The sequence below is a fragment of the Lagopus muta genome, chromosome 1 (assembly GCF_023343835.1).
Source record: "Lagopus muta isolate bLagMut1 chromosome 1, bLagMut1 primary, whole genome shotgun sequence".
NCBI lineage: Eukaryota > Metazoa > Chordata > Aves > Galliformes > Phasianidae > Lagopus > Lagopus muta.
Genome location: NC_064433.1, coordinates 72,457,683 through 72,473,337, shown reverse-complemented (window position 1 = coordinate 72,473,337; position 15,655 = coordinate 72,457,683). Strand labels below are relative to the sequence as shown.

The 15,655-nt window shown below is 38.3% G+C and overlaps 1 protein-coding gene across 5 annotated transcripts in view; it reads right to left on the bottom strand.

Annotated features, from left to right (window-relative positions):
* FAR2 (fatty acyl-CoA reductase 2) overlaps window positions 1-15,655 on the bottom strand; it is a 138,087-nt gene that overhangs the window by 74,090 nt on the left and 48,342 nt on the right. For all 5 annotated transcript variants that reach the window (XM_048955556.1, XM_048955535.1, XM_048955526.1 and 2 more), the window contains one exon: window positions 11,569-11,803. In XM_048955556.1, the coding sequence (XP_048811513.1) occupies window positions 11,569-11,757 (189 nt within the window). In that variant the 5' untranslated portion in view covers window positions 11,758-11,803. The remainder of the gene's footprint in view (window positions 1-11,568; window positions 11,804-15,655) is intronic.

Sequence of the window (15,655 nt, the reverse complement as noted above, 5' to 3'; positions counted from 1 at the left end):
TTCTCAAACAGATAAAATAAACAACTTTCATACTCTCTTTGCCTCTATGGTAAATAAATTTCCTGCAAAAAAATGCATGCTTAATTAAAAGCTAACTTCCTAGATATCACAACAAGGACACAGCTTGCAAACTGTCCTCGTGTAAGTGAAAATCCAACATCAGGGAGATAGTGTGTCTTTAAGCACTAATACAGCACACCAAAACTCAGATTTGTTTATTGCTGAAAATATTGTCACGCTTTGTTATAAAGTGCCTTTCTGTTCAGCTCCTGAATTATTTGTGAATGGATTAGAAACCGCTATCGCTTTGCTTCCTGCAGTTTCTCAGTACATTTTATCTGGTTACGTGCAATAATCTCAAAGGACATTAAAAAAGCATTAGAGATCACATAGTTACATATCAGGAGAAGTACAGGCACATTCTGTGACAGGCAGGCAGGGACAGAGAAGCATGACGTCCTGCCACATTGACCAAAAGTATTAGATGATGTATGGTGCTAGGTACCATGATATAGGAAAATATCAAGTACCTCTGGGAAGCAGTTGTCTTCAAAGTGGAAGCCTACAGTAATTACTCAAATATTTCTGCTGCTAGGATCAAAAATCAGTTTGATAATTTTTGACAGAGTGAATAAGGCATGCCTAGACTTAAACAAATAAAGAAACAAACAAAAAAAATCACAAGAACACAGACTGACACTTTCTCCATACAATCTCCACATTGAACACAAGTCTGGTCACAGACGATAGGCTCTGGACATTCATCTCCACAATCCAGAATATGAGAGTCAATCACTTACGTTCACAGAGTTAACAAGATTCCCCTCCACACAATCTAAACAGCTTACTCTGAAGTCTTGCCTGCTGTCAAGCTATCACTGATAAAAGAGCTGCTGTGCTGCAGCAGTTTCTCTTTCAAGAAACAAAATTAATTTACAACAGGCTAATGCTGCTTCCTCACCTCTTTCCATCTCCTGTAACAGAAAACAAAAAGCATAACTCAAGCACCAGATGATTAGCAATAGATTATTTTCCCACTTCAGCTCCGTGGCACAATTCAGAACATTCAAATTTGATTTGTGTTTGCAACGATGCATTCAGAAATTCACAGTTTTTAAAGTATTCACTCTAACATACTTGGTATCTCTAATAGGTCTGTTAAATGAAATAGAAACAATGAACTGCATTTACTTAGGTAGTTGCAGTGAAAGGTGACATTCAGCCAGGATTTAAGCTCCCTGATCTTTGAGAGGATCAACTCTGAGGTAAGTCTTTTGGTACTTAACCCAGCAGTCAGTAGAGATGGTCTTAAGATAACCTCCTAGCAATCACAGGATTCTGTTGTACAAGGTACTCTTCAACTGTCTTCACTTTTCCATTCACAATGCCAGGGAATGAGAGTGTGGTGCACGTACCTGTGTGGTGGCTCTCCATGAACCTGCCACTTTGGTTAGCAGGAAGCCAAATACTCCAAACTGCACATTTTAGGATGTATCACTGCATACTGAGTGAGAGCTCTCCCTAAACATCACTTCAGGGTCTTGAGGCTCAGAATACTCACCCCATCCCCCCAGCATTTTAATAACATTGTCTGCAGAAGGTATTATCCAGTTAGCATCAGGGGACTTTGACTGGAAAGCCAAATGAGGAAATTAAAGACTCTGCCCCATTATATCTAGGGTTCTCTTTTGTACTGCAATATTTTATTCACAAAAAAACTTTATTCCTTTTCATGGTCTTCTGACATAAGAATAATTTCATCGTTCAGTTACAGTCAGATGGCAGGTAGGAAATGCCTGGTTTAAATTTATGTAAACAGAAAACTTTTCTTTAAAAAAAAAAATTGGAAGAAGTAATTGAGGAAAGAATGTAATAAAATTGACATGAAGAATGAAACACAATACTGTATTTTGTTGAAATAGAAAATTCTGTTTCTTGAGTTGATGACTGATAGCTCCATTACTGACCCACTGAGAAAAAGGTAGGCCTCCATTCCTAACCATGATGTTATTTAAGTTCTGGAAAACTCGAAAAAAAATTTCTTGAAGGTTCTTGGAAACTCCTTTCCCATGCACCTAAAACCTCAATGAAGATTAGTGTATTTGGCAAACATTTGGATAAGCACGAAAACTTTATTTGAACTTACCGAGATGTGAGAAATTATGAATTCAACAAGGCTATATGACAAGTGCAAGGGTTTCAGTTTTAAAGCAGACAATCCTTTTTCATAATATAAAAGTTATGGTATTGATTCACTCCTAACAGCTCTCTGATTCCAAACTACTTATTCTATCACCCTAAACTATTCTCCTTTATGTCCAGATGACCAGGCTTTACAATCAGAGGTTTTTAGGAGGAAGACCTATGTTTGCATACCGATAGGTTTTGAATGTCAGCATTAGGCATAAATAAATAAATAAATAAATAAAATCTATGTATAACAGATAGATAACAGAAAATAACGATGGTTCCTCTCCTTCCTCATCCCTATCCAACATCCTTTTCTCTTTCTCCATTACTTCTTTCCTCCTCTAGATCCTCAATCACACTCTTTCAGATCCTCTGCCATGACACCAATGTTAATTGGCCAGTCCTCACAATTTTGTTCTGAGGCTTGTCACACTTTTTTCCCAACCATTATTATGATAGACTTTGCAGAGCTGCTGTTATCTTTTTACCCCTTTTATTGTTTCTTCAGCATTTCTTCTTAAGTTTTCATACTATTCTAGCCTTTCCTCAGTCCTTTTATCATCTGTACTGCTTTTCTTACAAGATCTCCACTGCTGTCATCATTATGTCATAAACTACCCCTTTACTCTTTTGCTTATGACTCATCTGTCTCTCTCTCTTTCTCTCTGTCTCTTTTTATCTTTCCCTTCTGTTTTTGAACTCTTGGGAGCCTTGATGTTCATTGTAATTTCTCATAACCAAAATGTCAAGTCCTTTTTTAGCTGTAACATCAACTCATTATTTAACTACCTCATTTCTCTGTCCGTGAACATCTAATTTGCATCACAATTCTGTTATTTTCTCTCCAGCTTCATTAAAAAAATAAAAGCTCATGTTCTGAGAATAGTGCATGGATAGTTCATCAGATTTTTTTTCCACGTTTGCTTTCATACATACTTTGAAACTTAGCAATGTAGTCTACGGTCCTGAAAAATGAGTATGGACATAAAAACAAAAACAAAAAAAATGTTTTCAAATATATAACTTGACCAGTGTTTTCAAAGTGATTGTTGAGCTGAGGTATTCAAGACTTTTAAATTAAGTATTCCAAAGGGAATTATTTTGTAAAAGGGCATTGAGAAGAGCTATACTCACTAATACACACTGGAAGTTTCTATCAAATGAACTCATTATATACAGAAAATTACAATTATTATTATTTATAATACCGTTATTAGTTACATGCAGGTGTGGCTCTAAATCTTTAGCTTTGAATACATTTCTGATCAACTTACACAGTGTGTTGAGAAATCATAAATTATTTAGCAGCATCCATGTATACAAAGAAATAGAAAACTATACTGTGATTATGCAAATGTGAAACAAGCCTATTTTCTCTAGGAATTGCATCAGTCACGCATACATTCTTTCTTCCTCAGCTGATCAAAGCTTGAATTTTGATGCAATGGAGGACATAGTTTCAAGCAGCATCTGTCTTTCCCTTTTTTCATAGTTTCTCCTATGACACCTGTGTATGTAATAAAAGTAATTAAAAAAAAAAAAATCCACCTAGCTGCTTTTTCAGCAATTCTACAGAATACAGTCTGTGCTGACAGCTAGACAAGTGCGAGAGAGAGAAGCTACAGGAAGCCACATTCTATAGATGTTAAGTGACAATAAGATGAGTCTTTTTGCTTTGCAGCTTCTCAGTTACCCTACTGTTAGGCATGACTTTGCAACACAGACCAGATCAAACAGCAGGCAGATAGGCTTTCAGCTTAGCTGAAAGCTACAGGGTGAGATTCCACATCCTGAGTCATAGTATGTGTTGGATATGCATCAGGTAAGGCACAAGACTGCCTTAGTCTAGCTCCCAAAAAATGCGATGTTATTACACCTGGCTTGTTCCAGATGCCTATGTTCACAAAGAGACTGGAACCAAGGAACAGCAACACAAGGCCGCAAAGATCCAACAGCAGGAAGTGGCACTGAAGTCATAAGAGGGAGACTAATTTGTGAGCTGCTGTAGTGCTGGTTTTTTGTTCAGTCTAGAAGGGTATCTTGCTGTCAGCACCAGATGTCTTGGCCTTTTCTTGTGCTGCACAAAGCAGGCTATTAGCAGATTAAATACAAAGAAGAACCTTACCATCCATCATCAATCACAAAAACAATATGTAAAAGATAAATAAATGTGTGGGAGATGGAGAGGCCGACTTGCTGATAATATGGCACTGGGAAAGAGAAATGGATAGAATAAACAGGGATGTTTTGTATCTAGGTGTAAGATAAGCCCTCTGCTGTTTATGAAGACTTGTTATGGAACTTGCTTGCTTTCTAGTCAATGGATTGCTAGTGGAAATGTACTGAATACGTGTGTTAGAATATAAAAGCTTAGAAGAATAAGGAGAGATGCAAACACAGCAATAAAGAAGTCTTCCTTGCACGAGAATCCTGTGTTGTGTTGCTAACTCATGACATAAGTGAAATGGAACAAGGCAGCAGATGGCTTTATCTTAATAAAGAGGCATAGAATGGTTCAAGACCCTTGCCTGTATTTATGTCAGTTATAGAATCATAGAATCATAGAATCATAGAATCACTAAGGTTGGAAAAGACCTAAAAGATCACCCAGTCCAACCGTTCACCTACTCCCAATAGCTCCTACTAAACCATGTCCCTCAACACAACATCCAGTCTTTCCTTGAACACCCCCAGGGTCGGTGATTCCACCACCTCCCTGGGCAGTCCATTCCAGTGCCTGACCACCCTTTCTGAAAAGTAATACTTCCTCATGTCCAGCCTGAATCTCCCCTGGCGTAGCTTGAAACCATTCCCTCTGGTCCTGTCACTAATGACGCAAGAGAAGAGGCCGACCCCCAGCTCACTACAACCTCCCTTCAGGACGTTATAGAGAGCAGTGAGGTCTCCCCTGAGCCTCCTCTTCTCCAGGCTGAACATTCCCAGCTCCTTCAGCCTCTCCTCATATGGCCTGTGTTCCAGACCCATATGTTAGCATCCTTAAGATTTAGCTCTACTACATTTAGCTTCTACTACATTTAACTCTTCTCTACCACTACCCTTGAGATAAGTAAGAAATTTCTGTTAAAGTGACAGATTTATTCCCCTCTGGTACACAAATACCAGAACTATGCCTGGTACTCCACTAACAGAATTAAGTAATAGAAAAGAAAGCATCTTCATCTCTGTTGCATGTTTCCACACCTCTGGCTGGGTGAGTAGGATCCTGTTCCATCAACAAAAAACCTTATTATTCTCTTCCAGGTACTGGTGCATGCACCATTACAGTGGCCATAGCAGATTTAGCTGCTTCCTCTAGAGGAGTATTACTGCACTGGTGTGAGGTGGAGAACCTCAAACTCTTATAGTGATTGATCAAGATGCATGAGTGGACGAGAAGCTGGGCACGAGCCAGCAGTGTGTGCTTGCAGCCCGGAAGGCCAACTGTGTTCCAGGCTGCATTAAAAAAGGGGTGGCCAGCAGGGAGAGGAAGGCGATTGTCCTCCTCTACTCAGCTCTTGTGAGGCACCATCTGCAGTACTGCGTCCAGGCCTGGGGCCCCCAGTACAGGAAGGACATAGAGCTCTTGGAAAGGGACCAGAGGAGGGCCACTAAGATGATCAAGGTCTGGAGCACCTCTCCTATGAGGAAAGTTTGAGGGAACTGGGCTTGTTTAGCTTGTAGAAGAGAAGGCTCCAGGGAGACCTCACTGTGGCCATCCAGTACTTGAAGGGAGCATATAAACGGGGGGGGAACAGCTGTTTACAAGGGTGGATAGTGATAGGACAAGAGGGAATTGTTTTGAACTGAGACAGGGGAAGTTTAGGTTAGATATTAGGTGGAAGTTTTTTCACTCATAGGGTGGCAACACATGAACAGGTTGCCCAAGCAGGCTGAGGATGCCCCATCCCTAGAAGTGTTCAAAGCCAGACTAGATGTGGCTCTGGGCAGCCTGGTTGGGTTGGTGACCCTGCACACAGCAGTGGGGTTGAAACTAGATGATCTTTGTGGTCCTTTTCAACCCAGGCGATTCTATGATGATTCTATGATGATTCTATGATGATTCTATGATGAGCCAGGGATTGGAGAAAGGGATACTTGAGGGAGTTGGGGGAAGAAAAATCTGGCATGAATTTAATAAAATGTAGTTAGACAGTATTAAAAAGCAGCAGTATTTTACAGTATTTCTGGACACATCCTGCTCACCCTTTTCAATAGCCTCACAACATCCCCATCTTCTCTTTGAACTACAAGACTTTTCTACTTTGACTGGTCAATTAGCAGTACTGGATAAGTAGACCTGAAAGACAGACTGGCAGCAGCAAACAGCATCGGTTCACTGAATCCACAGCATGGAACAAGTTCAGCTCTCCCTGGGACACTATGAAAGCTACAAGCAAGTCAGCTTAATCCAGTAATTGCTTCCATGGAATGTCAGACATCACCTCCAAGCACCTCTGCTTATTTGAACATGAAGAGGGATCAGGAATAACAAAGAACACCAGAACATTGCTCCACCTCTGATAAATATACACCTCCCATCAATTAGTGAATATAACAGTTGTCAAGCTTTGCCTTGTAATCCTCATCTGTGGACACATCCAGGGTGAGGCCGATAACAAAATGTTGTTTTGTGTGTGTGTGTACAAGCTGTGCTCTGCGTCATACAGACATGGTATTTCTTGAAGCACAGAGTATTTGATTCTCTTAGGGACCTGCTGCTGTCCATAAATTGATAAGGCCTCCATTTTTTATGTGCTCCTCAGTGCATGCATTCATTTTGGAATTGATGCCAAGATAGTTAATGATCTGTTCATTACACATTTCATATTAATGCAATAACACAACTTCATTTAAAACTAAGATTAAAAGATCTGAAAACTAGTATTATACTGCATTTCAGTACAATATTTTCCAGCAAATACTATGAAAGAATTCTAATTTTTAACTAAATTATACTTCTATAATTTTACTGCTCACGTTGGGTTTAGAATTTTAAAAATTCCATACAGTAAACATTTTAAAAGAACACACAAAGGTATTTTCTCCCTTCATACTGCATCACCCTTTTGTTACTTATTTTTTTAATTTGACAGGAGTTATCTTCCAGCATATTCAAATGTATACAATGCAAACAAGACAGTTCTCAAACGTGATGCCTCAAAGTTTAAACCCTTAAAGATATAATGATGGAAACCACAAAAAATTCAGAGCTTATACTAATAAATATGTGGAGATTAAAAATGATAGGCAATTTCTTTCAAAATACTGTTATACACTACTACAAATAGAGTCCCCAGAAGGCCTTACCTGAAAAACCTTAGCATTATGCAGTACAACTATTTCCTGTCAATCTGCTTTTCTACTTTCAGCTTGCTTCATACTAATTTCTATTTTTATCTGTTTGTCTAGAATATTTTGAAATGAGAAGCCCATTTTTCTCTAGCCATTTCATGGGAAATTTCCTTTCTGGATATGAAAATCAGTAATTCCAGAGAGTTGAGCCATAATGTAAAAGAAGAAAGAGTTATTTTCAAACTGAACGCGTGATTAGTCGGTAGGGAAGATTATATACAAAAACAGAATTAAATATTTTCTCCTAAAAACACAAACAAGCACTGTATTGCATTAACTCCAACACAATTTGTGGGGAAAAAGAATAATTATGCAGTAGAGATTAGAAATTACACATACACACATGTATGGGAACTGCTGAATCACGGCCTGAACCTCTGATTGATCACCTGAGCTGAGCAATGAGTCAGCCAGGCAATTCACCTGTGCTGCTGGAAGGGGTGGAGCCTGGTTCCACCTCTCCTAGACCCATTTAAGAGCTGGCTACCAGTGAAGAAGGATCTCTTCTGGAGATCTACTCTGTTGGAGTTTTGTAAGTGAGCCCAGGATATGGGTAAGCTTTCTATCTATTCTCTTTTTGTTATTATAATCTGCTTTGCCAAACTCTCTTGTTTATTTTGTAATTATAACATCTTAGTATTCATTGATTATACACACAATACAGAATTACAGTATTGCACAATTACAGAAATATAGGTGCTAGAAGGGACCTCTGGAGATCACCTCGTCAACCTCCAAGTTCCCTATAGTAGGTAGCACAGGAAAGTGACCAGATGGGTCTTGGATATCTCCAGAGAAAGAGACTCTCTGGGTTGTCTGTTCCAGTGCCTTACACACTCAAATTAAAGATGTCCCTTGTGTTTGTACAGAACTCCCTGTGTTCCTGTTGGTTCTCCCATTACCCCTTGTTCTACTGCTGCACACAACTGAAAAGAGTCTAGCCCATTCTACTTGACTGCCACACTTTATATACTTATAAACAGATCTCCTCTCATTCTTCTCTTATCCAGGCTGAACCATCTCAGGTCTCTCAGACTTTTCTTGTATGGGAGAAAAGGCCTCTAATAATTTTTGTGGCCTTTTGCTGAACTCTTTCTAGAAGATCTTTGTCTTTTTTGACTGAGGAGCCCAGAGCTGGACATATTTTACATGTGGCCTCACCTGGACAGATAGAGGAGAGGGATCACCTGCCTCAATCTGCTGGCTGCCACTCCTTTTAATGCACCCCTGGATGCAATTAGCTTTCTTGTTCACAAGGGCTCATCACCAATCTGCTGTCCATGAGTATACCTCAATCTTTCTCTATTGAGTTCTTTTCCAGCATGTCAGCCCATGACCTGTACTGGTGCATGTGGTTACTCCGCCCCAGGTGCAGGATGCTACACTTGCTCTTGCTGAAGTTTATAAGGTTCCTCTCTGCCTGTCTCTGTTTAGGTCTTGCTGAATGGCAGCACAGCCTTCTGGTATGTCAGCCACTCACCTCAGCTTTGTATTGCCAGCTAACTTGCAAAAGGTGAACTCTGCCTCTTCCTTCAGCTTGTTGATGAAGATATCAAACAAGTCTGGGCCCAGTATTCACCCTTAGGAAACACTGCTAGTTGTAGGTCTCCAACTAAACTCTGCAGTGTTGATCACAAACCTCTGAGCTCTATCAGTCAGTCAGTTTTCAATCCATTTCGCTGTATATAAATATAAAGCAATATTCATTACAAGGGTGTTGCTGGATACTGTGTCAAACACCCTCATGGAAGTACGTACCCCATAAAATGAACCAAAGTCTGGTAAAAGAAGCTGCTGTTCCTTGTGCTTACAGTACAACATTCACATACCATTCTGCTTAGCTGTGGTCTGTTCATGCATTAATTATGTCTTACTACCATGCAATGTGCCTTTATATCAATAACAGACAATACAGTTATAGTAATAAAAGTAAAAAGGTACTCTTTTAGAAAACTATTCAGGGCTTAAACCCTTGAAGAATTGTACAATTTTGGTCCAAGGCGTTGTGTAGTAAGATTTATCTGCAGAAGATGTAACTAGGTATGCAGAGGAAAAATAAAACCTCAATGCTTTGGTCGTCTTGGTCTTTCTTCAATAGGAGATAGATGCTTTCTCACAAATCCCAGTTGTTATCTTATTGTTTAATTTTTAAAAGAACAGCATCAAAATATGTCCTCTTCCTTAGACGACCTGGATGAATTGTGCTCATACTCCTAGAGTTTTTTCTTTAAAATCTGTGGAAACCCAGCTTAGGCACTTGCCTCCTCCTTCTACTCATTTGAAAATCAATGAAACAATCTGGCAAAGGTTCAAGAAGATGCGCCAAGTCCTGTTTTCATTGATATGACTAAAACTACTGCTATGCACTAGGAAAAAAAGGGTATGTCTCTTACAGCTGCAACAATAAAAGAGCTACTCAAGAACTTCACCTAGAGCTACCAACACAAAGATGTGCTGACAAACTGAAAAAATAAGACTGTATTTATAAAGAATATGCAAACTCGGCTTCTAGAAATCCTGAAAAATAGCTTGTTCCTCATTTTCTTACTGGTTAAAAACAAAAACAAAACAAACCATCAAAATGAAAAAAAGAATAAACAAGCATGTCAAATTTGGGATTTTGTTCTTTAATGATGAGAACTCGCATTATCCCTATTGCTGGTGACAAAAGTTGTATAAGCAGCTGAAAAACATTCATTGAAAGGACAAGTAATGAGAAACTGTGTGTCTGACAGACTTGCAAAAAGCAACCAGTATGATGGTTTCCTTTAAAAGCACTTATGAATGCTAAGGTCTGCTGAAAAAACACACACAAAAATTAAACTCTGTTGTTGAGCATATTTAAGGTTTTTCTAGCTGACTCTTTGGATGCCTCAAAACAATGAAAAAAAAAGTCTTCTCTCAGCTTTACTTGTCTCTTAGTATTGATACACCTGATTTATCTTCAACTCCGCTAGAATTAGGAATACTTTTCCAGAAAAGTCCTGCTGAGTGTTTTTGACCAATGCTCTAAAGATATGTTGGCCTGTCTTGGATTAACTCCAATGATTTCTTGCCTACTAAAGCTAGGTCTGTTCCATTGTCTCATTTCACGTGGTCTGTGTACAAATTCTCACCAGCAGGAAGCATTAGCTTGAATTCTGGCATTTGTCACAGCTGGAGGAGTCTGAACAAGTTCAAGACCTTCCCACTGGCATAAGCTGTAGAAGAGCAAGAGTCTACCAAGATACTAGGTCTACCAGTGTCTGTCTCCTTAACAGATCTTTACATTTGATGCAACAAAAGGCTTTAGTGTTCTTTTAACAGGAGAGATGTGGCTCTTCTCATTGGGGTGGCAAGCTAAAAGATTATTGAAACATGATGCATAGGTTGAAGTCATATATGTCTGTTCTTCATCTCACAGCACTGACTTAGCCCATGCATTCTACTGCATGCGAATTTGGAAAACATTTTTTTTCAAATGTGACAGTACTTTACCATTTTCTAAGTGAGATGAAACTAGCTGGCAGTTGAAGATGAAGATGACAGATGTCCTACAGAACTGCAACAAAGCACAGCACACTACATGTTGTCCTTAGGCCTTGTCTTATGAAATAAGTTTAATTAATAAGTACAAGGAATAGGGTTTGATGTATTCACACTTAGTTTTACGTTTGAATTCTAGATTTTGAATGTTACGCTTTGAAAGTGGGGAACTAAGAATTCATGAAAACAAAATGCCACTTTTCTTAATGAGACATTTGCTAATGTAGCATGTTTTTGAAAAACATCATTCTCAACAGACAGCAATGCAGAAAAAGGAAGAAAAAGAATTACATCACTACAGTGTAAAATCCTGCATCAACTATCAGACTGAGACAGATGTAGGTTCATTTGTGCACAATGTTTACGTTTTTTTCAGACACAACAAAAATATACACAGGTTACAGTAGAAGATGGTATTTGTTCTTCAGTAGAATGCACACCTGCTTTACTCAGCTTAAATTAATTTCAGACTAAGTTATTGAATAAAATATAGAAGCTTACCTTGCATTTCAACATGTTGGCCACTCTCTCTTGCATTGACTGTCCAGCTTTTGGTCTTACAAGTATATAAACTGCTTTTACGTCAGGGCTGGAGCGCAGAAGCTTTTCCACCAGCACTTTGCCCATGAAACCTGTAGCTCCTGTGATAAGTACAGTCTTTCCATTGTAATAAGCTGAGACTGAAGACATGGTGCTTCCTACTTCTGTTCTTCCTTTAGCTTCCTGCAGGAGGTACCTGAGAAGATACAGAAACAAGGTTTTAAGGCTTTCCAGATTAAACCGCTAAGTCATTAAGGAACTACAGTGCAAGAACTTGTTCCAGTTTGTCAGCTATAGCAACTCATCTTAGATCAGTCAAAGGTAATTTTAAAATCAGTTTTCTTTTTCAAGATGTTGTCATGAACAGAATACACACACACAAAAGATTAATCTGGGAAATTTACAGATCTTAAGTTCAGCCTTTATATTACACTGCAGTTGCACTCAGAGTTCACAAGTTCAAACATGGCTTGTTGTGGTCAAGACTTCTAGCAGGAGATGCTTAACTACAATGTTGAAGAGCACTTATACGTTATGAAATGGAAGCCAAATATATGCACTATCCTTACAGGACAAAACAGAAACAGATCTCCTTTCAACTAATGTGAGCTCTAATGCTGTTCTTCCACTGCTACTCCACTGTGGCAATTTTTTGCCAGCCATCGCTTTCCAACATCCTCAGTTTTTTTCAGTGGTCTTGGCTTGGAATATATCCATGGTAAAAACTCTTTTTCTTGGAATATACAGCACAATTACTTGCCCTGCAAGACTGCAGAACTATGCGTAGGTCACCACTTCTTTTGTTGGATGTTAAGGCCAAAATTAATCCCATGTAACTCTAAGGAGCACAGATGTCATGTTTCTTGATAATCCACAAAGAGTTTAGGTTGCTTGAAATTACCTCTGGAGATCCTTCGCCCTTTCCACAAGGGAGCTGGCATGACTAGACTCCCACATGAAGTGTCCCAGTTAAATATTTTATTTAGATACAATATTTTCAGGCCAACATGTCCCCAGCCATTCTGAAAGCTATAAAATGACGAATGAGGCTGAAATTAGACTTGCTAGAGGAACCCTCTCTCTGTAGGGCTAACAGGTGGAACCACCCCACACATCTTTGAAGTGCTGCAGAATTGACAGCATGCCCAAGATGCTTCAATTACAAGGGAAAGGTTCACATAAAATACAAATAAATTGAAAAAATATTAAAAAATTCCTTTGAAACAAACCTACTAAACCTACAAATTTTGAAACAGAAACAAATAGAGCTCAAGTGCTCAAAAGCCATGAAAATATCCAGCTCCCCCTCAAATCCTTTCAAATACGCAGAAACAGAAATTTATCATTTGTTGCATTTTTGCTTTCTGCTAAGATTCCTTGTTATCATCACCTCTTCTGCCTTTCTGAGAGAAAAGAAACCACGTAAAGACAGTAAAAACAGACTAACTTACAAAACAGAATCATTAAGTCATAGAATTGTTTGGGTTGGTGGAGACCTTCAAGACAATCTAGTTCCAACCCCCCTGCTATAGGCAAGGGTACCTCCCACCAGACCAGGTTGTCGAAAGCCCCTTCCAACCTGGACTTGAACAGAACTGTCCGTAGAAGAACCCCTGCAAGGTGTACATTGTTCAGTGCAACAGCTCAGGAAGATGCTTAAATGGACTGTGATCTCAAAGGCATTATCACTCCTGACAGTGAAAAATGAATCAGAGGCTTTGGTACTTACAGTCATTATCTACTATTATTATCATCCATTATCTGATGCACCTACCCAGATCTGACCACCCTGCCAGTATTCACAGTAACTGTACTGCTACATGGAAACACTAAGTGCGTATTTCCAATGGACTACAGTCCAGGCACATCAACGAGGGATACAAACCGCAAGGTACATGTGAGAAAGATCTCAGTGCTATCAGGAACTGCAGCACTTATCATCAAACGAAACACCCAAATTTATTTTGAAAGAAATCTGTAACAAATCATCAAGTGTATCATATAATTTGAGAAAGTAGGTCAAGCAGAAAAACATCTGAAGGACACTATTTTACAAAATTAATATCTGTGAGTATTCTGGCTCCGTGAATTCAGGTATTAGCCTACTTTCAGATATGACCTACATCACAGCTTAAATGAATCTAGCAGGCTTCTCCAGGCCTATTATAAACCTGCTCTTATCTAAGACCTGGTCACTTGGGAATTTGGACAAACAGGTTAAACTATTAGATACTTAATTAATTTATAATAAAATGTCACATCTTATTCTGACTGGGGAAAACTGAGTAATGCTGTAAGACAAATTTGCAGAACCTAGAAGTGTGTGAAAGACTATGTGTTAGTTCAGCTGAATGAAGATGAAGATGACAAAATGCTTAAGAGTACGATAGGTGCCTGGCAAAGCAGACATATTAATGGCAGAAATCTTCAGTCACTAGAAGCCATAAGAAATCTTCTGAATATAAGGAAACATTTAGAAGCATTTAGACCATCCCCAGTTAGCGGATTCTTGATTTGAACTGACTTTCAGAAGATCACATCCTACTTAGCTTCACCTAATATTCTGCTAGACAAAAATGGTACATTTATGAAGTACTCTGCATGGCAGACTTGAGGATTACCACAATATTTAGCAGTAGTTACTTTTTTCCAATCTTCAGTAGTTTAGAACATTTGCAAATTCTATTACAATATGTCACTGCTATGCATTATGATTGCAGGCTCCTGCTGAAATAGTTGTTTAGAGTTCTGAATATGAAAATAAACTTATTTTGTTGTTTCATTTGTGTTCTCTGAGTTATCCAAGTGGGGTTCTATTTGTATTGGCCAGACACTAGGTGCCTTCTAGAAGAATAATAGAAGAAAAAAAAATAACACTACCTTAAAATATCCCTAAAATCACATCTGCAGCCAGATTTCCTTAAGTGTTTCTTGCAATCCTCTTGTAATTTAAGACCACCTCAAATGTTTCTCTTCAAAAAATGCAGGAAAAAAATCTTCAAAACAATTTTGATGCGGTGGCAATGGAAGTACCAAACATCATCAAAATGCATTTCTAAAGCAATCTGCTCTTTCTCTTCATTATTGCCTAATCCTCCAGGGTTAGAAGAAAAGGTAAGAAATCATACACTTTCTGTTTTCTATAATAATAAAACAGTTGAAGTCAAGCAGCATATATTTAGCAGAGCCAGTTTCAGTGTGGGATTAGGTTGCTCTGGGCTTCATCCACAGCAAAAAGACATGAGAAATGTCATGGTATTTGCTTATCATGGGATCAGATTTATGTATCCTCCACTTCTTTTTCTCTTTCTTCAGCTAAATTTAGAAAAAATACAATAATCTTGCACCCAGTTGACTCCATGCTAATGATCTTCAAAGAGAATTGTACATATGTTTATCTGCTTGAATCAAATTGATGTTTTGTGATCATGACAAATAAAAGGAAAAATGCTGCAAAACCACTGTGTTCAGACAGATCCCTGAATTTCCACATTCCTAACAAATTTTAAAAGGTTATTAATAGTTCCCAAATTCAAGAGCAGATTCCAGGTTATATTCAGGATATTCCATTACAGAAACTGCTACAATGTTTTCCTTTCAACTACGGGAATATTGTCTAATTTTATTTTTTCAGATTTTTAAAAATGTATTTTAAAAAGTGATTTCATAACGGAATTTGTTCTTTTCTAATTTAATGGATATTGTCTGGTCTTGATGAAGAAAATGCAGAAGTAACAAAAATCTTCAGAAATTTGAGGATTTTCACGTTAAAAGACGTGATTCAAGTAATGCCTGCTGAACATTTAGATATCTATTTTGAAGTACAAAGAACCGTATACATTCCTTTTTGATGTGTTGTTTTTTTTTTTTTTTTTTTTTTTTTTTAATTAATCAAATAAAGAAAACCTATGTCTTCTGTAGAAGCTCAAACTTCATTTCTGGGGAAAAAAAAATAATAATTCAAAACCAAGTATTATCAATGCCCCAACCACTTAAGCAAATAGGAATTAAGCATCTGCTAAGAGAAAACTGTCATAAGACTGAACAA